General features: G+C 37.9%; 2 protein-coding genes across 2 annotated transcripts; both read right to left on the bottom strand.

Moving 5' to 3' along the window:
* Positions 1–946: 946 nt before the first annotated feature.
* LOC104445316 (katanin p80 WD40 repeat-containing subunit B1 homolog KTN80.1) lies at positions 947–9281 on the bottom strand. The gene is given in 20 exon segments (XM_039313809.1): positions 947–1019; positions 1109–1225; positions 1705–1817; positions 1910–1984; positions 2396–2520; positions 2621–2637; positions 2724–3327; positions 3398–3466; positions 3552–3608; positions 4170–4685; positions 5456–5594; positions 5596–5778; positions 5912–6055; positions 6133–6207; positions 6485–6555; positions 7208–7310; positions 7395–7621; positions 7797–7914; positions 8260–8390; positions 8947–9281. Coding segments are annotated over 20 exon segments (2982 nt in total). The 5' UTR covers positions 8972–9281.
* A 5895-nt stretch (positions 9282–15176) lies between these two features.
* Positions 15177–23730, bottom strand: LOC104445315 (protein STRUBBELIG-RECEPTOR FAMILY 3). The gene is made up of 15 exons (XM_010059168.3): positions 22892–23730; positions 22324–22453; positions 22183–22251; positions 21700–21765; positions 21460–21531; positions 21306–21377; positions 21157–21222; positions 20963–21028; positions 18030–18409; positions 17556–17944; positions 17091–17362; positions 16742–16880; positions 16145–16278; positions 15839–15995; positions 15177–15688 (listed from the first exon to the last, which is right to left on the bottom strand). Exons 1-15 carry the CDS (start codon positions 22968–22970, stop codon positions 15626–15628), a joined length of 2154 nt encoding a protein of 717 aa, XP_010057470.2. The 5' UTR covers positions 22971–23730; the 3' UTR covers positions 15177–15625.
* Positions 23731–27514: the final 3784 nt, after the last annotated feature.

Here is a 27514-nt window from a genome sequence, read left to right as displayed (position 1 = left end):
AGGCTTCCTCATGACAAGATACAATTGCATCCTCATTTTACAGTGAAATTCTAACAACTTAGATGCACAGTAGACAAGCTCTTTCGGCTATGATGAACAAAGTGGATTTTCACTATACCATCGAGAAGTACACATGAATTACACGGGAGCGAGAAGTACACATGAATTACATGGGGGGGCAGATAGAAGATACAATAAGATACACCATACAACAGAATCAAAGAATTGAGAGATCCTACTCTTTCGGAATATCATGGAGTCATGCCCCGAACAAGGCCTCTTGAGTCTTCGAGCTTAATTTTCCATGCGCGTAGTGCTCGGGCATTTGCCTCATGAGAAACCAAGCAAAACTGATCGATGGAAGCGGCAAAATCAGTAGCCGTAAAGCCAAACTCCGAGTTAAGGACAGACGGTGTCCATGTACACGAGTATTCTGTTAGATGTCATCCAACTGGACTCTGCAGGTAAGCAGAAAAGGGATGCAGATGGTATGGTCCATCAGCACTGTTGAAGGACTAGATTCAATTCCTGAGCGCTTCTTGCAATTACACCACCTCTCCTGCAATAGAAGCAACAGAGAAGTTTATGTCATGTGGAATCCACGAATGAACAAAGGCCCCATTATTCTCTAGTTTCAATTATAAAATGAAGAAAAAGGAAAAGAAAAGCAAATCAAATTCATCTGGCAACATTCTGCTTTCACCTCAGAATACAAGGTTCACACCAATCATGTGGGTGCGTCAGAACTACAGCTTGCCCATTAAGCGTTAAGCATATAATATGAAGCAACACTGCTCATGAATTCATCAACCAAACTCCAAAGATAAGACATCATGCAATACTGTAGAAAAAAAAGATGGTCCTGATATTTATGAAACAGTGGGTGGTTACACATCTTCCAAGTTAAAAGGGATGATATAAACTTCATCAACAACTCCCAACATGCCTACCTCACAAGCATAGGTATGATTTTCTGGATCTTTTGCAGCTCTGTAAAACACTGGTTGCAGCACTCTAGCCTGAGATCAAGTATACAAATCTGTCAGTACCCAGTATCAAGAACACAGCCAAATGAGAGATAGAAAGTGCCCAGTCCAACGAAGAAAACCTTTGCTCAGCATGTAGATCAACACCAACAGTCGGAGGTGCAGAAACTGTTGACCGAACTACTGAACCAAAAACTGCTACAAGCTTTAGTAGCATCTCGAGAGACACACATGAATGCCTGTAAATTTTGGAAAAAGGAAAATGTCAAATCAGTTAAGAGGATGTAAAGCTACCAAATCCAGAGACTTACTATCGCTGAAAAATGTACATAATCTATATCAAGGATTTCAGTTATACTGCTGATTAAAAGGACTAGGCATCAACCATTTCTTTTAAGCAATCAACACAGAACTTTCAGCACCGGATTTATAATATAAAAGAACAAATCAAGAGATCATTGCATCATGAAACCTTCAGTAAGCAAACAAGTTAGGTATCAAAGGTTAAATACACATAAGAATGACAAATTCATGCTAGGTTCTGGAAATACAATAACTAATGCTCCAGAATCATGTCATTGCTCCTTTATAGATACTAAAAGCATTCATAACTCCCGTTGTACAGTTCCAGCAATGACGGTAAAAACACCATTTCAAACAGATAACTATTTCTAGCAACATAACTAAGCCGAACAGCATATATTTGTGACCACATTACCTTTCTACCTTGCTATCCAGTAAACCCACAAGAACAGGAAGCAAGCAAGAAAATAAATCTAAGTTCAGCATCTCCATTTTTTCCGTAAGGATGCTGATTACATCTGCTTGAACCTGCACCACAATCACAATCACGTGTCTCAGAAAAATAAAGGAATTATCATACATCAGGGATCTTAGGATAAACTGCATATGATGATACCCACAGAATGATCCGGCAACCTCCTCAATGCGTTAATAGCACCTTTCATATCTTTCCTTTCAAAGAAATGCCTGACTACCTGGAAAAACAAGAGAAAATTGTCAAGGCAACTACCAAGTAGAAGTGCAGCTAAGAAAAGTAATACATAGTCGGTCAAAATGCCATTTCTATGACTTCTGAACCATCCATTTGGTGATTAGATTTACGCATTAGAATTTAGAAGCATTTGGTCATCACACTTTGCTGAAACTGCAATACTTTCTGCTAATACTATGTCTTTCAAGTATTAGAAATGGTGCCAACATAATTGCAACCCTTAGCTAACCCTACCTGGCAAGTCGTACGATTGTGGTGGGGAATAAAAGACTAGTTATTAGAGGAATAGCCAGAGTGTAAGGAGGCCAACATACAAAACGAAAGTATACAGGGACATGCAATATACAAATTAGCCTTACTCAACCACGTAAACATTCAAAAAGAGCTAAACTACCTGTAGTTTTGTCAAGCGAGAACGGAGAGTACTTAAGAAAACTTCATGATTTCCCAGTAGAAGTTCAGTGACATCCTCATGGTTAACAGAGTCTGACTCACTCCCACATATTGAGGTTCCCCTCTCTGTAAGTTGAGAAACATGATAAGCAACCAGGAAACAAAACACACTATCATGGATTCGATGCTAGCCGCTTAAACCATTTAAAAAGGTTTAAAGTTCTACCGTGGTCGTTGGAGGTACTGAGTGAGGGGGCAAATTATTTAGTGGGTTCTCCATGTTGTTAGATAATTGTCTCCTTTCAACCCTCTCAACTGAGACAGTTGACGCTTCATCTGTCAATAGTCCTCTTTGATGAACCATTACAGTAATTGTATCATTAGTACTTTTGAATTTGTCTCTTTTTCGAACATTGCGAACAAGAGCGGAGTGTGCTCTATCCTCCCTCGGTGGTGCACGAGAAGAGAAACTAGTTGCCTTATCTTCACTCACATTCAATCCACCTTTGATTTCCAAATCCTCCATTGGCAAAGAAGAAGTTTTGCCTGATTCATCTGTTGGTAGTTTTCTTTGAGTAGCCATTACAGGGGATCGACCTTCAGTACTTTTAAATCTGTCTCTTCTACGGAAGTTGCGAATAAGGGTAGAGCGTTTGCTATCCTCCTCTGATACTGTCTGAGAAGACAAAATAGTCGCCTTATCTTCACTGACATTTGATCCATGATGAATCTCCAAATCCTCAACCGGCAATGGAGGAGTTTTACTTGATTCATCAGCTGGTAATTCTCTTTGAGGAGCCATTACAGTTGACTGATCTTCAGTACTGCCAACAAGGGTAACAGGTGTTCTATCCTCAGGGGTTACCATATGAGAAGACATTCTTGTTGCCTTTTGTTCAACGATGTTTAATCTGTCACTCTTTTCCTCGTTCTCTGCAAGAGAGGGAGGAGGGGTTTTATCTAACGTGGGATTTTCAGGTGTATTGATTGTTTGATCTTCAGTGCTGTTCAATTTTTCTCTTTTTTTCAAACTTCTCAACTAAAGTGCGCGTCCTGCCTGGCACAACTGCAACTGCCAAAACCAAGTTTGAGGGGAAAAGGTCAGTTTTATTCAATAGTTACTAGGAGTTAAACCTAATCAGCAAGCAGCAGCTAACCTCCATTGACAAACTTGACAGAGTTGATTTCTTCTCTGAAACTGACAGTTTGGTCACCTTGAACACAATAACAAATCTTCGTCAGCAGATTTTCAGATCTAGTTCACAAAATGGCATCTGAGTCTCCAACAAAACTATTCAACTATGGCATAAATACTTTCAAAAGAAGCAACTGCTGTATCTTTACCAATGAAAATTATGCACTGGCTAATTTCTAGATATGCTTTCATACTTCTACCTCCTACGTAAAACCAGTGGATTAGGACTACATTACCAACGGCATGAACAACCATGGTCTTAGAGCAATAGCATTGCAAAATCGATATTTTTGAACTGCAGAAACTGTTACAGCAATGATTTGCTTAAGATTCTTCAGAGAAAATGAAAAGTATGGTAAACACTATTTTAACAATTTCCCCATTAGTCACTCATTGGGTAATAAGCATTGCAAGATATATTGTTATAAGGATTCATCCTATTCTTTCTTTTTCTTTTTTCTTTTTTGAAAAATTCATGCAGTAACATTGTTTTGCATTCATTCAATTTGAATTCGTATTTTCTATGCAAAGTCGTAGACATGACCCAATGAACCATCAATATTCAAGAGAAATTGCTTACACTTTTCTGTTTTAGGTGTCTGCAGTGGTAGCACCTTCTCAGATTCCACAGAGACATTCTTGACACTCGAATGATTGTCTTCACAGCCATTTCTTGCTCCATCTTCAGGTGCAACTTTGATGTTAAAAAATGAATCTACAAGACTTTCAGAACCACTTTTTGCACTGCTAAGCACTCCAATTTCAGCACATGCTGATAACCTGTCGACATCATATTTGGTGCTCGACGGCCTCCTCGAATGAGCAGGCCTGAGCAACATGCCCGGTTTAGTCCTTGAAAAAGTAATAGATTCTCTTCGAGATGAGTCTTTTCCATCAGGACTGTCCCTACTAACAACTTTCGGTTGAGTAATAGATTTACTAGGAACATGCCCACTTAATCCATCTGGCGTTTCTGTTACCAAACCCTGCCTCCGTAGTGTCAAATTAGGAGTGTCGTTAAAATCCAGCGGTTGAGTCACTTTTGCAAAGTTTGTGGTACCAACACGCTGTGAAGAAACAGGATTACCACTAGCGGCTGCACAAAGAGGATGGAGCAACACATCAACAACAAGATAATATACTTTAGGATGTAAACCAGTGTTCAGCAATAATACATGCACTACATGAGTATTCTAAAAGAAGCTCCACCTGTAAACGTGGGGAAAGTAATATGTCTGATACGCATTAAAAGTACTCTTAAAGGATCCAGGATCTAAATCATCTCATATCTCATCAAAGAACCACCAACCAAGTGGGAAACTAAACTCCTTGACGGAGTTAATGCTTTGTGCAGGAAGAAGACTTGAAACTGTGGGCAAGAAATGATGCCAATTAAAGCCAGCAAACTTTTGTCTTCCAGGAAGAGGATAGGCAGGATTCAAGTCTTTGGGATAAAGAAACTCTCCACCAGAAGTGCCTCCAGCAAAGAATGGAAGCATCAATAATTGAAGATGCAGCTTTGCAAAGTCAGACTCACAGAGCTTTGTACACTCAAGAAGAACAGAAGAAAAGAAAACCAAGTTCAAGGACTACTTATCCTTTACACAAGTTAGAATCTGTCTCTGATTCAAGGTCAAACTTTCCTTTGTGAAGACTGACAACTAGAAAGTAACTTGCTAAGGAAAACCCTATGTATGCAAACATTTATGGCTGACAATAGATTAGAACAAGAGAAAAAAAAAAAGTGATAATCCTCCACTTTGCCCAAAGTACTTGATGGTGAACCCAATCACACTAAATACTATTGTGATAGATGCTCAAAATAACAAACTACTTTTGATATGCAGCTACAGCTTTCTTCCTTACCCTCATCTGATGAGCACTGTATATATACATTCCATCCAGTAGTACAGGCCATTAAGCTTCCAGTACTTTGCATAGGACCATGTGTTATCATATTGGTATATGAATTTGACAGTAATATAAAAGTACATAAAAACCAACTTACTATCCACATATATATTCTTTATGTCTTTGGTTTCATAATCCGGAGAGGCGCAGCGCATGATTGAAGTTGATCTTATGGTGGTCCCAACTTTAGCCGAGGAACGACTTTCTTGGTGTTCAATTTCATCATCCCCACTATCCTTCTGCTGAGGCTTTACATTAGTTCCATACGGTTCAATAAGCTGAAAAGAGGATGTACCACCATCAGAGAAAAATCCATCTGAACTAATGAACTTGTATAGGAAAAGCCATCTTTACAGGAGAAAAGGGTAGTGGAATTCTAGTGTAGTAAAGATGAAGGTGACTAGAGATTACCGACGCATCTGCTACCCAAACACCAACAGAACTTTGGTAATATGAGCAACCCAAGAGTTTTCCATCATGAATACAAAGATCAGCAAGGGTTGACCATCCCATGTCAACACCATCATGGCAGATTACAGGCTCCCATGAGTAAACCTACATTTACCAAGCAAGAAATCACATGCCAGCATCTTCCAAAATGTGATAAAATTCATGATTAGGATGTTTCAGACCTTTAAGCTATCCTCCAAACCACAGAACAAGGTCCTCCCATCAGGATGGAAGGCAATTGCACGTACTCCTGTGGCCTGAAATAAACAATAAAATTCAGTCATGAAGGTAAAGCCAGCATTGTTCAGGAACCTATGATTATTATAAAAGATGAGAGATTTGCGAAGATTCAGTTAAAAACAAGCATCTCGATTATGAGGAAAAATTCCAGGTAAGTTTTCACATATATGACGCAGGACAATTTGCAACTTCTTATTATGATATATTCTGACCCCGACAGCAGGGAGTAGAAAAATCCTAAATAACTAAATGGAAATGATACTATTAATTCCAAGAAACCTAGCCATTAGATACCTCAGGTCTGGAAGATCCGATTAGTTCAAACGTTTCCAAGTCCCAGAATTTAACCGTTCTATCTGCCGAACCTGGACAAGAAATCATCCATATTGGATTACTGGAAATCAGAAGTACAGACAAATTCAAAAGAATATTTACACTATCCAACTTGTAAAGGAAGAAAAAAGGAGAATACAAATGAAATAGACTGAATTTCACACAAAAGAAAGACAATAGTGAACAGTGAAAGAGGATTAGTGAGTTATAATAGTTTGTTGGATTGACAAATGTAATTAAAGGTCTACTCATCCAAAGGCCAAATGCAGATGTTACTAAATATATTCCGGAGATAAATAAGTGTTTCAGGAGCTTCCATCACAAAAAGACACAAATTTAAGTCTAGATATCACGCATTACTGAATAATTATTAGGTCTTGTTGACAAGTGCCCTAAGGCAACTCAGTAAGTACCTAAAACTGCTCCTACAATTTTTTTAATGCACACGAAAGTACATAGAATTTGAAACATATTCTTCTAGTATGTCATAACAAAAACACAATTTCAAAAGCATTTCACATACTCGGTCTCAAGTCTCCTAAGGACACTCTTTACATAATCCTAAGTATTTTACTCTAGGTTTTCCATCATTGTGTTTAACAAATTATGCTTTAATAATGTCAGGACCAAAAGTAATTTTTTAATGGCAATAATGGATTCAACAAATCTCAATGCGACAATTACCTGTAGCAAGTAGGAACTCCAAGGGATGGAAATCCATAGATCGGATATGATTTTCATGGAACTTAAAATCATGCAAAAGCTTTCCAGCAGTTAGATCCCACACCTGTATGAACAGTCAAATGCTTTACTCGACGAAGGAATAGAGCAATCTTGCCAAAGGCTGTGCCTCACAGGGTAACCAATTTACCTTCACAACATTATCATTTCCCCCTGAAACAACCCAGCGACCATCAGGAGAGAATCTGATGGTGCTAATGCCTCGAGTATGACCCTTGTACGTGTGTATACATCCCTTCTTCCTGATATCCCATATCTTCAGATTTGTGTCGGTGGAACCAGATGCAAAGAACTCTCCAAATGGATGGAATTCCATAGCGGTGCAATTGGATCTGTGTCCAGTAAGACCACGAACCACTACGCTTCAAGAGTAATTAAGAGTGAATTGATATATAAAAAAAAAAAAACAATAATGACACTGCCATATATGCAATAGACTCCTGCTTGTGATCAAGTGAGTACATATCTAGGTTTCTTATTCAGACAAGTGATAACTCAAATGCTTGACTATTGAAGAATTTAATCAACTTACTCTTTGCTTCTTCCACGTCCCACAGCTTAATGACACCAGAAGAAGCTCCAGCAAGCACCAACACTTCTGCAGAATCAAAGGCTACGGATTCTACAGCATTTGTATGACCACAAAGGCTCTGCATTGTCAAGCATAAAAACATTATTAATCATTCTTACAAGCAGATGTTGTCACCACTAATTCGCTCTCTTCCAAATTTTAGGTAATCAAATTAGTTTTCAGTTTTCGTGATATAAATTACAGTTACACAGAAGGACACGACTGCCATTAAGAGTTAGCATCAGCGCTCATTCTGCCTAAAGACGTTTGTTTACAAGTAACCACAGAACTACTTACTTAAGAAGTAACCTTTCAAATTTGCACTACAGCGAAGAGAAGATTAGAATAGCACAAAGAATTTATCTAGCAGCACATCAATTAGAAGAAAAAGGAAAAGGCAAGATAAAATGCTAACTCAACTAACCATCAAGGAATTCGGCTTGCCGATGGCCCATAGATTGACCTTGCAGTCATCTCCACCAGTGAGAAAAAGCCGGCATGCCTTCTTTCCAATACTGAGACAGTTGACATTGGACGAATGGGCCACAAATTCCTCTGCGCAAAATCCGAGTCAAAGGAAACAAATCCACCCAGCAAGCAATACATCCCTTTATCCACCACACAAAAACCGAAAATCGCAAAGGAAAGAAAAGCATACTAATATTCAGGACTATCACCAGGGCCATCGCATTTAGAAACAAGCAGACTCCTAATTTCCTAACGAGGACTATGCCAACCTTCGAGAGGATAAGAACTACCCTTGACACAAAATCTCCCGGCATTGACGAATCTTTCTAGTGCACATTTCCTTCCAGCCCCCCCAGTCAGCAGCACTATAAACACATCCTAACCTCCTTGGATTTTCCGACCGCGAAAAAAGAAGAAGAGAAAAAGGCTATCTTTCTATTCACTGACCCAAAATCAAATCTCACCCTTCCGAGCAAACTACAAAAAGCGCGGCTTGCCCACGAACCTAAAGCACCCACAGATCTCTCCCGACCCAAAAACTCAAACACTTCGCCACACCGCGAGAAGGAACGCTAGACGCCAACGGCAACCTCAACATTCAAGAAACGCCAAATTCAAAAAAAAACGCCAACGAGAAGGATACGCAGCTTGTAGCCCCGCTTGGACATCTTCCTCCCAGCCACTCGGGAGCCAAAACCCAGAACCCAGAACCCCCAAGATTAAGCAGCCGGAACCCGAGACTTTCCTCCAGCCCGAAGGAAGCTCTGAACAACAAACTCACGCTCTTCCGGACAAGACGAAAGATGGGGATCGGATTCACAGATTCGGAAGGGACGAAGGAAGGACGACGGATTCGCGAGAAATTCGCGCGTGAGATTTCGACAGTGCTCGCCAAGAACGGGAAGGCCTTGCTTTCTTGATTCCCCGCTTTGCTTTTTCTTGAGGAAGACAGTCTTCCTTTTTAGTCTCTTTGCTGAGGCAACGCTCCTTCTTCTTCAGACCATGATTGGGCTGGTCTTGGCCGTCGAGTGAAATGACCGAATTGCCCCCCTGGAATTTCTTTCTGGGATTTTCCTGGGCCACCAAAATTGAAATTGTCTGTTATTTTTGTTTTTGAAATTGATTAATTAATTAGTGGAAAATTGGGTGACGTGGCTTTGGATTTTCTCTAATTTTCTTTGGGTTTGTTCTTTTGTTAGACTCGTGCACGTCGGTCGGTGGACGAGGCTTTTTTTTTTTTTTTTTTTTATCTTATTTTACTTATTTTGTTTGGAAAGGAACGTTTCTAAGTAGCAATTAGAATATTGTCTTGGGATATGAAGTATGACATTTTAGATGTACCATACTTTTGAGTCGTTTGGGATCGGATTCCGTAAATTTTCCTTTGGTAAAAGTTTCGATTTTCGTCCTTCTGGTTTCCTTTTTTCTTGTTTTTTTTTTTTTTTTTGGGGTCAAAACTTGTCTAAATTCGTTTGCCTCTAATTTGACTCATCGAATCCTTCTATTTGCACAAATTTCCAATCGCGTCCATCAATTTCGGTGAGATCCAGTTGAGGTGGTTGACAGACGTTGCCAACCTATGATGTGGAAAAGCTTTTTCAATGTAAATGCTAACGTGGCACCACCTTGAAAAAAAGAAAAAAAAGAAAAAGGGGTATTTTCTCTCTCTCTCATCTTCCTCGTCTTTTTCCCTTCCCTCACCTTCACACGCTCAGCTAACTTTCACAGCCATATTTGTTTTTGGTCGCATGCCAAGCTAATTTATAAGGACCCTATTGGACAAGTAAATTCAAGAGAAATTCATTTGCGAAAATCTTGAGAATCATCAATAGAAGACGATAGATGAAGATCATCCAAGGCATGTAGGCACTAAAGGATAAATTTCCATCGTTCAGGAGTGCGAAAGGTAAAAATACATGACTATGTTTCAAGATTCAACCCGACTTCTGATTAGCATGCACTCCATCGTGCTGCCAAAAAATGGGGATGGTGAGAAATGTCGAACTAAAAGAGAAAGTAACAGAAATGGTGTTTTTTATGAATGATTGAGGAACATGTCGATAATTTTGCATAGGTATGATTACTTTATGTTTGGGGATTTTCCTCGTAACGGAAATTTTTTGTTTAAATATACAAATTTGGAACTCTTGGAAAAATTTACAAATTTTTCAAAAGAGGTAAAAATGTGAGCTGAAACCTTGATGAGTGGCATGAGCATAGAATCCATTGTACGTGAAATCCAATTTGCGTCATGCGTGCATACCATTTCGCCGCCTAATCACTAAGCTTATCCATAGAGTTTATTGAGGAATATTTAATAAAATGATCCCATCATTTTGAATAAAAAAAATTGAATCCGAAAGGGTTTGTGTCTATATTATATATTAATGCAATTCACTAATTTTTATCCTTTTTTCTGCTTTATATATATATATATATATATATATATATATATATTTTTTTTTTTTTTTTATAGTGACGAGGAAGGTGTCTTGACTGTGTCTCGGCAAGAGAGATTCACTCAAATACCGATGAAATCTTGGAAATGGCGGTGGCCGATTTAATTATTATAATATAGACTTGTAGAAACCAATAAAATTTAAATAAAAAATAAGCCAATAAAATTTTAATAAAAAGATTAGCTAAGGTACAGGTACACGGGTCAACGCTGTATCTATCGTCAAAGACACCTTAAAAGCCCCAAAAATTAATATTGTTTTTTTTTTTCCTGAATTATGTAAAGTCAGTTGATTCGTGATTCCATTTAATAGCCTCTTTCTCTTTCATGGAAAGTGACCAAATGAAAGGTCGAGTTACCTACCATTAAACTGCCGCTAATATATATTTTCTCTTCTTCAATGGCGGAAAATAAATAAATAAAATAAAATAAAGATGCCTTAGGACAAAAAAAAAAAGGTCTTTTTCCCTTCTCGTTGAATCTTTAGATATAACCACCTGAGGGTCAATTACTCAACTGCCCAATTAAACATTTTGATGGCTTCGTTTGGCCCAGAACTCAGCAAATTAGGAAAGTATACTTGGTTGATGTTTTCTAAAATCTAGACTCAGTTTATTTTGCAAAAAATATATGATATGAATATTTTTTTCTGAAATGATTGCTTATTTTCTACAAAATGTATGGATGGAAAAATATTTTTATCATTCATGAAAATATTTAGACATAATTATTATGGATAATGAAAAAATTTTTCATTTATAGGAAACTATTTTTCAAATCATTCATTAATTGTTAAATGAACAAGCCCTGATGTATGTGAGAATCAATTCCATGAAGATGATTAGGGTGCAAATTCTATGCTTAATTTCCTTAGTCCCCCTATTTTGTGAAGACCCATATATATAGTCAACCTTTTCCTCTAGCTTTCAAGAAAAGTTGAACAAAAAATTAATTTGACGTAAATTTATGGAACATTAACTTTTTTAACCCTCTTGACATAATTTTTTGTTATAGTTCAATGAAAGCTAAATGAGTCAATAGGGGCAAGTTGTCGGTTTATTTCACCAGAGCTTTGCTTCATGTAAGAATGACTTGGGATGGATGGTAGGATGCTAAATTATTCTTGTCTTAGAATGTTTTAAAGAGTTTTAACTAAGTGGTCTCGGAGATGAGCTCATCAAGCATAGCTCACGCTATTCGCTAATCCTTTTTAGTGGGCTCGGTGTCCGTGTCTCCTGACACGCAATAACTCATGATCGACTCATATCCGTTGACAAGTAATTGTCTATTTACGGTCAGCTCCTTACACCAAGATTTCCACGTGGCTTAATATTTTAAACCGATCTTTTTTTAATCCCCTTTCTATAAACACCCCCATTATTTCTCTCATTTGGAGGACATTTTGGCTTACAAACATCTAAATTTCAGTATTCATATTGGCCTCAATAACGAACCACTAAAAAAACTTATTTTTGCTTTTGGTGTTACTGCTGCTTGATGGTAACCCTTCCTCCAACTCAATGATCGCGAGAGGAAACTTCCTCAACAAGGAGCCATGCAGGCTTTTTGGGTCTTGTGTGGACATGCAAATCATGAAAAAAAAAAGTTGTTATAACAAAATAATAAGGATGCATTTGATAACATTTATGTTTTCATGAATAATTTTTTTTCAGAAATAATTATTTTTTTTTTATTCCTTGGAACAGTTTCCGAATAAAATAATATGTTGGTAATTTCATAAAATTTCTATTATCAAATATAAAAAGAAATGAATATGTTTGGTAGGACCTACAAATTTTTTATACATAATTTTTAAAATAATTTTTTCAGATTTTTCTCTCTTTTTTTCTCTCTTTTTGTCTTTCTCTTATAGCCAAACGCCAGACGGTAGGGGATGACAGCCCTGAAGGTGGCAAATGACCGTGGCGAGCACTGATGGCAATGGGCGGCAAGGCTCCAACAACTAATTAGAAGAGGAAGAAGAAAAAAAGAAAGAAACTTATATCTAGAAATTTTTTCCGAGAATAAGAAGTTATTTTTTCTACTTTTTATTTATGTTTTAAATCTATTCCTTTGCCACTTTTCTATTCCAAGGAATGAAAAATTTAACTGATGTTACCAACGGAATTTCTATTCTTTATCTATTCTGGGAAACAAAAGATCAAAAGCAAAAGAAAAAAATTGGAACGTTAACATACAAATCTTAAATTTAAGTCGGATGATTTGTTGATAAAAAAAAAAAAAAAAAAATCTTGAATAATCTTGAATATTCTTTTTTTTTTTATATATATTTTTTTTTTTGTGGGGGTCATATAGTTATTTTTCAACAAAACAAGGTGATAAATGACACTGTGCACCACGTTGTTTGCACATCATCAATGCATATCCCGGTTCGAACATACATACTTCCGCTGTGTTTTTGACCGTTATAATGGGGAGGTTTGATTCGTCGACGCATTTATGAATCGGTCCATGATGTCTTCTCGACATTCGAAATGACCGAATGGCACCTAAAATTAAGAGGAAATAATTTGTAAGCTTAGTGCGTGTTTATTTTGGGAAAATATTTTTCGAGAAATTATTTTTAGGAGGATATTTCCCAGTTTTCAAGTTAAGAAATTTTATTTTCTTAGTTTCAAGTATGTATATTTTCTTTGACCGTAAATAATTTTTCGATGACTGATTATTTTCAGCAAGCCAAATGTATGAAAATCCAGAAAATTAAGTTTCGAAAAATTCTTTCAATCAAATAACATACTTGTAGTCGGCTTGACAGGAACAAGTTGAGCAATTATTCCCATTTCCAATTGATGGGTTCACACTTTGGCTAATGAAAGATTCTAATAGACATATGCAGTGTCTTGCTAGGAAAATTACCAAAAAAGTCTTAAACTTATTACGGTTATACCAATTCAATTATAAACCTTTAAGTTGTACTAATTGAGTCATAAACTTTTGCACAATTAGTTGATTTGAGTCTTTCTACCTAATCTTAGCCGAAATTTGTTGATATATACACTGACTATTTCACGTGGCACAATCAGCGCTAATATAAATAACTTTTATAATTTTTTTTAAAAATTAAATTTTTATTATCTTTTCTTTCTTTTTCTTTTTTTTTTTCCTTTTCATTTTGGTTGCTCAACGGACGTTGGCTGCTAGCAAGGGCCACCTCACCGTCCATGGGGACAATCAGCGAGGGCCCGTTAGCCATTGCTGACCAAATTGAAAGGGAAAAAAAAAGAAGAAAAAAATATGTCAGCACTAATCTTGTCATGTAGGACAGTCGGCATTCACATTAATAATTTTCGGCCAAACTTGACTAAAAAGACTCAATTGACAAATTATGCAAATGTTCATAACTAAATTGGCACAATAAAAAAGTTTATGATTGAATCGACACAATTATAACAGATTTAAGATTTTTTGGTGCTTGTCCATGTCTTACTAATTATGATCCCAAAGTACTACTAAATAATGGATGCCCTCAATCAAAAAAGAAAAAAAGGAAAGAAGAATATGCACCCCGTATTTTTTTCTTTTGAAGTTAATTTAGGTCAGCATTTGTACCTATCTCGAAATATTTAATCCAAACTCATACGACATCTCGAAAGTTATGTTCGTTCTCATTATGGATATTGTGTAGAACATAATTTAACGTTCCGCCCTTCCGGTTAACCCTACTTATAGAAAAAAGAAAAGTAGATAAGCAACGACAATGCTTGCAAACGGATGGCTGATCGTAATTGAAAATTAGGGCAACAGAGGTTACCACGTAAAGGGGACTCATAAAAAGTACATCACGTGAAACCTAGAGAATGAAAAGTTGCACAATAGCAAGGCTCTTGAATATTTGAAAACCAGATATATAATTTATTCTAAGAAGCATCTAAAAGATCATGGAAATCAAGGGCACAAAAAGAAAATGTCTTAAGAGGCATAATGGCTTTATTGAAAAGAAGAGGAGAATAATGAATTATTCAAGACTTGAGAAGGAGACAGAGAGATGTCATTATGGAATTAGAAGCGTCCCAAGCAAAAATGACAGAGACAAGAGCATGATGTGCTCACTTTATTTCTTCTTTACTCATGTTCTTAAAGAGACCAGAATGACCTTCTTTTCCCCCCCATTGGCCCGTCTCCCATCTGCAACATGTGCAAGCAACATGGTCCCTCTTTGCTCTCTCCTTAAGACAGGCTTTAATATTCTCTGTCTCCACCTTCATTTGTCTTTATTCTTTCGTTTAAATCTGTTGTCTGCTTTCTCTGATCTATCGTTTGGTCGTTTTTTCATTTCTTTCACCTTGGAGTATTTATGTTTTGATGATGAAAGATGCCTCATGATGTGCAATAATTATAACTGACATGAGAATCATTCTTGGCCAAACTCAATTATTACATCTGAGAAATGGAAATTGAAGGGAAAAAGAAGAGATTTATAGAGATCAACAGCAAGAGATGTAGTCTCTCACCAGTCACAGAAACTGTTGAAATGAACAAAGAACTGAGTAAACTGAATCATGGGACAATCCTATGTCCAACAAGCCGAAAGAAGATGTTTGTCCATCTGGTGCACAGGAAAAGAATCACAAAACCAAACAATCACAACTTGTCATCAACTGCACAAGACATCTATCTCTAAGTTTCTAAAAAACCCATCTATTGTTACATCGATAAAAGTTTTGACCCCGACGTGAACATCTGATCCATCGGTCGAACGGACGAGAGGTTACCGTAGCTGATACTGCACTGTAATTAAATATCAAAGTATTCTGGGTTCTGTTGTCTCCTCCATGACCATTGCTATAGACATTATTAAGTTACCTAATACACTTCAGTCTCAGGGTGATTTTTGAACTTTGCTTCACATCATTCGCAATAAGTCCTGCACAACTTCAGACATCGGCGGCCTGAATTCTGGCTCTCTCTGCAGAAACAATGCATCTGTGTTAACCAAGCAGCTGCCAATAATTATGCTTGATTTTGAAAGGATTAGTAAATTGTTTCCCTTGAAAAATTTAAGGCCTAATCAAACATATTTATGTGGAAAATGCAAAAAAGAGTGAGGCTACTATACCTGCACGCATCGAGAGATTATATCAGCAAAGCGCGACAATGATTTGGTGGGATAGAAACTGCTAAGCGAAGGATCCATCATCTTTGACAGCGCATCGATATCATGAAGCTGGGGTATTGCCCATCGAACCAGAAATTGCTCCCCTCTAGGCCTTGACCTAATTTTTCAAGAGAAGATATCATGGCAAAAAAAAGAAGCAGTGAAGGTCAAAGACAAGCACCAGATTTCAAATCTAAAGTCATCAGAATAGAATAAAAAGACATGAAAAAGAAAGAAAAGAATAGGCTTTTCTAGGTAATTGTGTACCTGTCAAGTGACTTCCTACCAGTGAGAAGCTCCAACATTACAACTCCAAAGCTATACACATCACTTTGCCAGGAATAGGCACCTGACTCAGATTCTGGGGCGGTGTAACCGTTAGGATTGAGGTGCTCGGAAAGCTGAGATATAAGCAGTCAATGTTAAAAAAACTTAACCAAAACCCAAATTAGCATCTAAAATAAGGTAGACATAGACATGTAATCATGTTGTTCATGAAAGTTTCGTTGATTTGAATAGTCAGTTTGACCTTCAGTAAATTTCTTCTTGGAAACAATAAACTCTCCAAAAAGTTGAGACAGCAACTTTCTCAGCAAGGATTAATCAACAAAGAAAGGAAAAGCTAATAATTTACAGCTAAAGAAATTTTTACCAAATCAGCCATGAGATCCCCGATTCAATTTATCCTACTTAGTATATCTGGGCCTAAAAAACCTATCCACCAATCTTAATTTTCCTCAGCATCTCATCTATGGCTACTCCCAATAACTCCTTATACATCATTCAATGGAATGGAAATATAGCGTAATCAACTTAGACAAGATCATGATTCAAGTCAACAAGGTACATTTTGTGAAGCATTACCTGACTTCCAGAGCCAGATGATATTAGAGAAGCCAGACCACAATCTGAGGCTCGTGCTTCGAGCTTATCATCTAGAAGGATGTTGGTAGAGTTAAAGTTCCTGTACACAACAGGTGGCTGACAAACCTCATGCAGATACCTTCCCACCAAATAAGAAGATACTGTGAGTTTACCGGCCTAATGACTATAATTGGGACGTGAAAGCCCGCCTAGAACATTTAAAACTTAAGACATGAGCAAGGAGGTTAATAAACAAGTAGCCATAACAACCATTACTTTTATTGTGCCAATCTCTTCCACCGCAAGCTCACATTTACAATAGATAAAGAAAATTAGTTACTCTACTTACTGCAAGGCTCTTGCAGCTCCAATGGCAACACGAATCCGCGTAGCCCATGAAAGTTTTCCATGGACCTCATCATCCAAATGCAAGGCATCATACAGTGTCCCATTTCGGCAATACTGATAAATAAGTAGCCGCTGAGCATGCTCAGCGCAGTAGCCCACCAGCTCCACAATATTGCTATGCCGAATCTTATAGATTCTCAACACCAGATCACCAAATTTCTCATTGCTCTGGTGCCTGGAAACCGCAGCCTTTAGCTTCTTGACTGCTAAAAGCTGAAATAATCATAAAGAACGAAATCATGATATATTAAATCAGGAATAATGTGAATATAGGAGATTAGATAGAGTTGGCAAGATTGCATCTAAAAGGTGAGAGGAAAAAGAGTTTCACGTTAGGAACAAACAGGCTCAAAAGCTGCCTTCCAGAGAACTCAAAAACAGTGATCAAGTTCAAATGATATTTTACCCTTCCATCAGGAAGCACGGCCTTGTAGACACTTCCGAGTGTGCCTTCTCCAATAAAGTTTTCGGGAGAAAAGCTGTTTGTGAACTCCTGAAGAGATGCTATGCTGTAAAACGGGACTGAAGGTGAAGAGACTGTTCTCTCAGAAGGCCGTTTCTGTACAGTTGGCTGAGCAGAAACAACAGGATTTCTGATAACCTTCTCATTCAGAATGGGTGGTGCAAGAGGAGAAACCACAGGCTGCAAGGGCAAACTGGAGTCTCCTACTTGGTCCTTCTTCTGCCTCGAGCTCAATGCTTTGGTCACATCCATTTGTCTGTTACTTAAACCGGCTCTTCCATGGTCTTCTCCCATCTTGCCTAAAGGTTCTGGAACAGCTTTTCGTGGAAATTCTGATGAAATTTAAACCATCTTTCAAGCTAAACACGAATGTAATAATAAATTTAATAGCAAAAAATTAGGTAATCATGGACTAACGTCTCTCCGTATATATGTTAGGTTGTCGTGATGAATCTTTGCTTTTAGCAGCCCCTTGACTGTTTGCATATACACCCATGTTATGTCTCTCGCCCATCTCATTCATTTGCTTCTTTTTGCTGCATCTCCACAAGCATAGGCACAGTAATGTAATCGCAACGACCACCAGAGCCCCTATAACAGCTATCAAAATGACCTTTTTAACCCTCAACCCTCCCTCTGAATGAGCAGATTTTGGTGCCTCTGCTCTAGATCCATTTCCATCTTTAGAAGGCACGCTCGGAGGTGGCTGGCCTATGAATGGAGGAGGTGCAGAGGTTGGCTCTGGTGCTGGTGCTGGTGATGGAATTACACTTGTATTAAAAGGATTTCCACCTTTTCTGCATGACCAACGCTATGGTGACAATATAGAAAGTACAAAACCAAGTATAGACTAGAAATTGGAAATTGGTTCACACTGCCTGATAATCACCAGGGTGTGATCATAGCAGCGCTGTTAATTGCCAAAAAGAAGCATGAGGAGAATTCTTAATTACATAAGGTCAAGAGTTCACCACACTAGTCATTTCTCAAACATCAGTGGCTTTGGAATCAGGCATCATGATTACTTGGTCCATTAAGCAACTCCACCAGATTTGACTATACATATATGGACACACACCAGAGATGCCACAGGATCAGACAGCAGTACATTTGAAGATGTGAATGTTGAAGAAATTGATAAATTTGTTGATAATTAGATATCGCAAGATTACAAACAAAATTTTAAGGAGAAATTTTCCATACATTGGGCGTATGCAACTTCATCCATAAGTGGGTCCACTTAACCACACCTTGCAACCTCTTGTTAATTACAGTTATTTCCAGACATTAGTAAAAATTTCCTTAAAAACTAATTGTTTCTAAAAGAAGGTGGACCATCAACGATTGTTAAAATTGTATCGCACGAAAATCATTTGAACTTCTTCTTAAATACTTTAAACTCTAGCTCTTTTGATGAATGGAGACAAAGTTTGATTGGATTCTCCATAATCTTGAGCTTCAGTGATGTGAATATATGTTGGATTGGATGAGAGGAAGGAAGATGAATTTTTCTACAACCCAAGTAAGACCATAATAAGTTCCTTCACTATCTTTTGTTTGTAGTGAAAACACCAAGAAGCTTTTCTTGAGGGGAAAGGATAAAGAAGGAAGATAGATAGAAGATGAAATAGTAAAGAAATAAGAGCACGAAATATAGGATTATTGCTTGTTTAATCTTTCAAATGAATGTGAAAACTGAAAAGATGAGAGAAAGATAATCAAATTTGTATCATCATTCTTAAGACCAAAGAATCGGGTGAAAAAGGGGGGGGGAAGCTCTCCATTCCTAATTCTCCTTGTAGCTAAACCCCCAAAACCACAAGAATCCTTAGTTATAATGAGATTCCAACTCAATAACCCCAGAGATTTTGAGAAGAGTTGCTCTTTGGAGAGCACGATTCGATGAAAGTTGCAAGTTGTGTTCCGGGGGAATTAATTTCTATTCTTGGTTTGTACGGTAGAATCAGCCGGGGGCCAGAGACACAGTGGTTTAACCCTGTCGCAGATGTCAATGGCTTGAGTCCCCTAATTGCCAACTCATGAACCTAGCCTATACAAAGCTAGATGATAGCACCCCCGGGTTTTCTTATACCAATCGGGACTCTACCTTCACAGCTCCCATGCAGATGGTCTCCTGGGTCCATAACCACTCATCTTACTGCATGATGAGGATGCATTAATAAGCGATACACAACAGAAGGAATTTTTCTTCTCAGACTTCACAAAGCCAAAGAAGTGTGGAAATATCTTCTCCAATCTAATTATTGTCATCAAATCCCATTTTTTTTGTTTAGACAATGAAATTTATTTTTTAAATAAGAGAAAATACTTGAGAATCTAATTTTCAAAAAGTTTGTGGTTTAAAATGGATTTAAAGTGCAAGAAGTCTTCAAAACCTTTTTATTTTTTATTTTTTATTTATTTCGAAATTGGAAGATACCAGTCTTTTGTGTTAAAAAGATTTCAATTATAAGGTATGTGTTTTTTCTCAGGTATTACAACAACAAACACAAATTAAGAAATGCAATAAGATCTTCCAATTTTAATACTCGCTAACAGGTATTTGTTGAAACTTTCCTAGTTTCAATTTAGCCACCATACAAGTAACTATGGTTATGTTTACTCAACATATGTCACCGGAAATAAGACTTGCTTATGCATGAATTCATGCACCACCTGTGTATAGAAGATAAAACTAAAATTTAATTACAAAATAAATATATAAATAAAATAAAATAAAATTGGAATATAAATTGAAGATTGAAGAAATGGAAACTAGAAATTTAAAATTACCAATTGAAACACCAACAGTTTAGGATCCAGAAGGACACTTACAAATCCTTGACACAAGAAATGGATAGGAAATGAGGGAAGTGTTTATTGTAGGGTCTAGTTCATTCCAAAGTAAGAGTTCACAGGAAACAAAAAGCATATGAAGGCCCACTGTGAATTGTTCGTCATCTTAAACTTGAAGAATGCTTCCTTTTCTTCAATCCTAGTAATTATTTGAAATGGTGTCGTAAACTAGTTGTCACCCTATTTTTCCATTTTGAATCTCTAATTTTACTATTCTCAGAATCTAGGCATCTCTAGTAATATATATTAGAGATGCCATAGGTCCCAAGGGTACTAGATTTTCAAGAGAGATTATTGAAAAGGCTGATAAATAAATGGATAACCAAACATCACAAAGTACAACAGATTTCATCACAATATCGTAATTTGGAATATCAATGATCAAGACTAATTTGAAAGTGAGTACGAAACAAGCCCAACATTAACATACTTCAGGGGAATACGAGCAGCAAGTGTCAAATTCACCTTTAAGCAGCATGTCAGAGTAAACTTACTTGAAAATTGGAATAGTCATCAACTTTGGAGGAATAGGCCCAGAGAATAAGTTATTCTCTATATCCCTACACATAAATATATTATTAGTCTTCAACTTATGAAGGCAGCATATATTTTCTAGTGAAGAGAAGTTTCTGTAAGAACTAGAATCTGCAGACAAAGTGGAAGTAGGATCGAGTAAATAGAAGCATACAAATCAATTAGAGGGAGATCCTCTAGAACATTCAGAGTCCCAATGAGTTTATTATTCTGCAAGTGCCTGTAAGAAGAAGATTATATGATCCATTAGAAATATCAAATCTTTGAAGGAAATGATCCTTTTGTGCAATGATATGTACCCACAATGTGGTAACAGCTGACAGGTTTCCAAATGATGGAGGTAAAGGACCAGTGAGGTTATTACTTGACAAATCCCTGCAACAGAAAGTCAGATCAGAGTGAAACATAAGAAGAAATAAAAAGGAGAAAAACGATAAAACTAGAAATGGTTGATTACAGATGTGCCAAACTCGTTAGCTCTTCAAACGAGTCCGGAATTATTCCACTGAAATGGTTATTGCCCAACAACCTAAAGAAATAAGCAGTAATATCAGATGATGGGGAAACATAAAATACAATCCACAACAGAAAGGAAGGCCCAACATGAAGTGTCCCTTTGATAATAATAGCAATTCATAAATGAAAGCTTCTGATATTAGGAAAACAGAGAAACTTCATTGGCAAAGTTCGCACATACATTGTAAGAATGGTAGGCGGCACATGGGATGGAACACTCCCTCCAATCTGATTGTTGCTGAAATCACTGCTTAAAAATAATTAGAAGGATCAAAAGGTTTGCCAGTAATGCATGTCCACGACTCAGTTTCCTACATATAGAAGTACGTATCTTCATTCACTCATTCAACATGATGCATGCAAGTTTCAGTAACATAGCAGACACTGCTAATTCTTTCTTCTATGCCCATCATCTATGAGATTTCTCAAGAATCAAGAGTTGACTATGGACCCCTTAATTCTGATGTTGCATTGAAAAGAGCAGATATGAGTTTTCAGCTTCCCAAGGAACCTCGTGTCACACACTTCAGTCATAAGAGGTGCAAACTAGATTAAGGCCCATTGATACTATCTAAGCAGACACGCAGCAAGGTCATACAGATCTCACGAAATGATGATTGTAATGATGTCAATCAAATATTGAAATGGCAAATAATTCACTTACATCGACAAGAGTGATGCAAAGTCCAAAGTGTCGCCCAATTCTCCACCCAAATTGGCTCCGCTCAGATTTCTGTCCGACTCAAAATGACTTAGTAAATTAAATCAATATACTTGTAAAAGGGAGCGAGAGAAATTGACTTACAGTCCCGTTATGTTTGAGATAACACACTCGACACCTTCCCAATTGTCAACACAGGGATCGCCTCCAACAAGTAACCACCCACGTAGAGGCGGATAGCCCAGTGAAACATACAAGCTATTGATTGCCGCCACTGAAAAGCAGAAAGAAGCTAGCATAAGGTACATAATTCAGGTTTCACAGTTCACACGTTAAACCAACAGCTGATGATTTACAGAGAAACAGACCACACAAGCACACAAATCTATGTTATGCATTACTGAAATGCATCTCCACTAGGGCTTGCTTCGGGAAAATTGTTCATTAAAACGACTATGTCACCTAACAGTGAACAACAACCAAGGACAGAGAAAGGACAGCTCGCAAACAAAACCAAAGAGATTTACACTTGTAAAATTTGGGAAAAAAATGCGAGTGTTTGCCAAGTCAAGCTGCTACAAATCTTGTTCAGCAGTCCTTATTTTCTTTCGCATGAACCAAACAAACATTAAAACAACGGACCCAACGCACGCACACAATTTCAAAACCCAGATCACGCAATGCAAATTGCCACGAGTGACGATTCACCCACCATCGCGAGGATCAGTGAGGCCAGCGCAGACCGACGCCGTGCAAATGAAGAGCATCACCACGAATCGTCGGAAAACCATCTTCAATTTCGCAGAGCCCACGACGCTCCGTACAGTCCACGCTTCAAAGTTCCCACCTTTTTCCTTCCGTTCTCGTCTGCGCACCTCACTCTCCCAGGAAACGGACAAGAAACGGCCTCAATGGCCAAAACAACGACGACCCAAGAGCCTAAAAGACCACAAAACGCAAAGAAACACTCCACCCAGCTCGCCAACCGGGATTTTACAAACGAGGAGTGTACCAGAAGAATGAAGCACGAAAATCCCAAGAAGGGACGTCACAGGCACAGACCCAGAATGATCTCTCCGCAAGTCATTGGCGGTGAAGTAGAGGAGGGTAAAGCGAAACAGCCCGCGAGCGCAAGGACCGAGACACACAGAGAAAGAGAGAGAGAGAGACCCAGAAAGGCAGGCAGCGCACGAGATACGTATTCGTACACAGACCACCCTGCCGGACCGAAACAAGAAACTCCAGTAAAAATGGGAAAGCGAATCGAGGCGAGTGATGTCCCGGTATCTATCCCCTTCAATGCGCTTGAAAAAGGGCAAGATTCGAGGGTCGTGCGTGATCAGACGGGGGCGAAAGCAGCAGGAGGGTTGCCAAGGAAAGCAGGTTCTCGATGTCGGTCGGTACTAACTTTAGCTCGAGAGCCGAGTTTCCTTCTGTAAAGTCGCGATTTTTAGCACTGCAAGCTGCGCGTAGAGAGAGAATAACAACGTCACGTCATCGATGTTTTTCGTTTCTCGGGACGTCTTTTCTTTAATGGTGTTTTTGAACTCGGTTGAGGAAAAAAGGTTGCACTTTGACGAACAGGACAGCGAGACGAGCGGCAAGGCAACCCACGACTTCGTCCTAGGATTGGGCCCACCGCATTCTTTGTTGGTCTTGCTATGGTCCTCCTATATATATATTATTTGTATGTATATGACTGGGAAATTTCCTTTCTTCCCCCCTTTTTTGGATTTTGGAGTTAATTTGGGAGTTTTGATTTGTTGATTCGGATGGCCAGTGCCAGTTGACAATTGACTAATCACGATGGCACGACGAGCACCTCCGTCATGGCATGGACTCTTGCGAGTGACTCGAAGAGAACTAACAACAAGATTTGATCTCGACATCTCTTACTTTTCATGGTGAAGCTTTCAGATGGTTGATCACTTGTCGCAACTATTGAGGATTTGAAATTTCTAACCCTTTCTAGATGAATAAGACTAAGAACATGGAAATCTATGCACGTATAAGATTTATTGTGGAAGAACCATTAATTATTTACGGTTTTTGGATGATTTGGGATTCTATATGACTATAATATAAAATCGACATGCTAGCTTTATGGGGCTATTGATCATGGACAATCGATTTTGAGGGTCCACGTGCATGTCACACAAAAAGGTATTAGTCACTTTGTTCGGAGTGATTCTTACTTTCGACTTTTGACTCTTTGCTAGATTTTGTTATCAACATATTTTGACATTTGTAAGTAAAAAATGCTTGAAATCTCCAAAAAGGGTTTTATATTAATTATACGTAGCTTTTCATTTAATTCTTTTATAAATTTGGAAATAGGAATAATATTTTAAATTTCAATGGAAAAGTTAAAAAGGGTTGATTGTGACTTTTCAAGAGTACCAAAAAACAAATAAGCATGGCTCGAGACTCAAAATTAGAAAAAGTAAACACGACTCTATAAAATTCTACTATGATTTTGATTCAAATGAGTTCGACCAAAGATGAATTATCATGTGAAATTCACATGATCTGAATCAAAAAGCTTTTTTAAGTCTAGAAATTGTAGATAATTCATGAAATATGGCAACATTCGAGGATACATAGCCACCAACAAAAACAACAATCCTACTCGAAAGGCTATAGCTTAGTCCTTCAGCAGCTAAGAAAAATAGCATCACTGGGCCATTGGCTCACTGCCATTTTGATTACCGACCGGTAAGTATATATATTTAAAAAAAGAAATTCCAACTCAATTTACTTAATTATTTTGTAGTTTTTCAACTAATATATATGTAGTTTTAAACATCATTGACTAATTTGGTCTCTTGGGTGCATAATATGATTAACTCCTTATTTTTTTGTTCATTCTAATAATCAATTTATTTGCTTTTTCAATCAAAACAAAATAAACAAATGAAGAGGATGGATGACACCGTGGTGATGTCCATAAATGTTATGGCGCTTTGTCATCAAGATATAAAATTGAGAGCTAATAGCTCGTTTTAAGAGTATAATTAGGTCTCTCCTTAATCATCCCTATAATTTAAGGCCAAACAAGCTTTAGTACTCTACACAGAAATTAGGTTTACCATGATATTAATTCATAAGGATTAGGGACCGGCTCCATGGACCAATCCGGGAACCGGACCACCGGTCCAATTCGATTCTCGAATAGGTTTATGAAATCAATGGGCGATTTCCAATTCTAATATTTTCGAACCAATCCTTAATGGGTGATTCTTAGTTCCTAGTTCCTATCTTGGAATTACTCATTCAGACCATGCTCACCCCTAGTGTAAACAAGGAGAATATGAATTTCTCATTAGTCATTATTAAATGAGCATGTTGGTTCGAAATTGGGGGGGCTTCCTTCACACATCACACATAATCATCTTTTACAAGTTAACTAGTGGTTAAAAGATCGATATCATGCTCTTCTAATTTCGAACCCATCTAGTGCCCAAATTGTGCCCCCAAGTCTGTACAAGCTTTAGCATATTCAGCAGCAACATATCTAAATCGTTGCAAATTACTATAAGGTAAGTAATGTGACATACTAGCAATCCCCAGTTCTAAAATAATTTACCTTGGCTCTGTAGGTATATAAATGCATGTAGGTTGGAGGAAGTAATCATGATGGGTGGAATCTCATTTCTTGTATGCTTCTACCAATCCCGTGACAAACGACCAAATGGTGTTTTTCAAATTGAAGATCTAATTTGGGTGGTGGGGACAAGTGTGTCGCCACCAGGACTACAATTTTTCTTTCTTAAGGTAGCTAATTATTACATGAAGCTCTCGAACATGTTGACTAATGTCGTACACCTGGATATTATTGTATATACTCGCTCCTTATAGAGAAAACGGCATTGTGGAAAATCTCCAGACAATTTAGCTTTTATAGGTGGGTACAGGCGAACTTGTTTTTTTTTGTCATTTTTTGTTTGAATTATAAGTAGCCGTTGCTCGCTAAACGTCTCCATCGTCCGCTTGCGCACTCAACAGAAAGACACAGTAGTTTTGCCAAAACACCATTAGCCGCAATCACTTCCTCCTCTCTCTACGAGTCCTCACCTAGCGAACTTGGGGTCGCTGCCGCCGCCGCCGCAGACATCTCCGGCGATTCCACGGCCCAACGAGAGAGAGAGAGTTTTCTTTCATGCTTAATTGACGCGTGATGCAAATCCTATGATTTATCAAGCGAGGCCTGCTCATGGAATTTATTGTACATTATATATATGACTGGGAATTTTCCCTTTTTCCCTTTTTGAATTTTGGAGTTAATTTGGGGGTTTTGATTTGTTGCTTCAGATGTCCAGCGCCAATTGATAATTGACTAATCTCGATGGCACAGCGACGCCCCCATCTTGACCACATGGGATGGGCTCTTGGGAGTGACTCAGAGAATTATCAATAGGAATTGATCTCAAGAACTCTTGCTTTCTCGGACGAAATCTCCTAGATTCGTAGTCAGTCAGCACAATTATTGAAGATTTGAAAATTCTAACCCTTTCTAGATGAATAAGACTAAGAACACGGAAATCAATGCGCGTACAAGATTTATGGTGGAAGCATCATCAATTATTTACGATGATTAGATGATATTATCAGGATTCCATATGACCATAATATAAAAACTACCTGCAAGCTTCATGAGGCTAAGAATCATGGACAATAGATTTTGGAGTGTATGTACACATTACTCAAAAGGGTATCGGCCGTTATGAGTGGAGTAATTCTTACTTTCGACTTTTGACTCTTCTCTTGATTATGCGATTAGCGTATTTTGATATTTTTAAATGTAAAAATGCCTGAAATCTCCAGAAAGGATCATACATTAATTATATGTGACAATGTGAATCCCATGGCAAAGGAGAATTAGGCTCTCATGGGCCACTACACAACTGGCAATAGTGCTTCGATCCCATCATGTGATGCGAGCTTGAATCCTTCAACTTGCCGTGCTCTCGGACTTGTCTAGAACTAGAGGCAAAGGCCCTTTGAATATTTCTCGAGAGATTTACTTGTCGCAGCTAGTGTAAATGAGGTTGGTACTAATTTCTTGACAGTCATTTAAAAAAGAAAACGAATTAGATATAAAATGAGCACGTTGGTTCGAAATTGGGGGCCTCTTTCATGCACAATCATCTCTTACGAGTTTTTTTTTTTTGTCGAAGATCTCTTACAAGTTAATCAGTGGTTAAAAGATCAATATCATGCTCGTCAAATTTTGAAACGCATTCAGCGTCCAAAGGGTGCCGCCAAGTTTGTACATATTTTGGAATATACACCAACACCAATATCTAAATCATTGCAAATTACTATAAGGTAAGTA

Source organism: Eucalyptus grandis, chromosome 5, assembly GCF_016545825.1.
Source record: "Eucalyptus grandis isolate ANBG69807.140 chromosome 5, ASM1654582v1, whole genome shotgun sequence".
Taxonomy (NCBI): Eukaryota; Viridiplantae; Streptophyta; class Magnoliopsida; order Myrtales; family Myrtaceae; genus Eucalyptus; species Eucalyptus grandis.
The sequence above is the reverse complement of the archived record's forward strand: the minus strand, read 5'-3'. Positions and strand labels throughout refer to the sequence as shown.

Coding starts and splice junctions, on each gene's coding strand:
- LOC104445315 (XM_010059168.3), bottom strand. CDS start 22,970: ATGGTTTTCCGACGATTCGTGGTGATGCTCTTCATTTGCACGGCGTCG. Junction 16,881..17,090: donor GGAGCTGCAAGAGCCTTGCA/GTAAGTAGAGTA, acceptor TTTGGTGGGAAG/GTATCTGCATGAGGTTTGTC. Junction 15,689..15,838: donor TAATCTCTCGATGCGTGCAG/GTATAGTAGCCT, acceptor TTGTTTCTGCAG/AGAGAGCCAGAATTCAGGCC.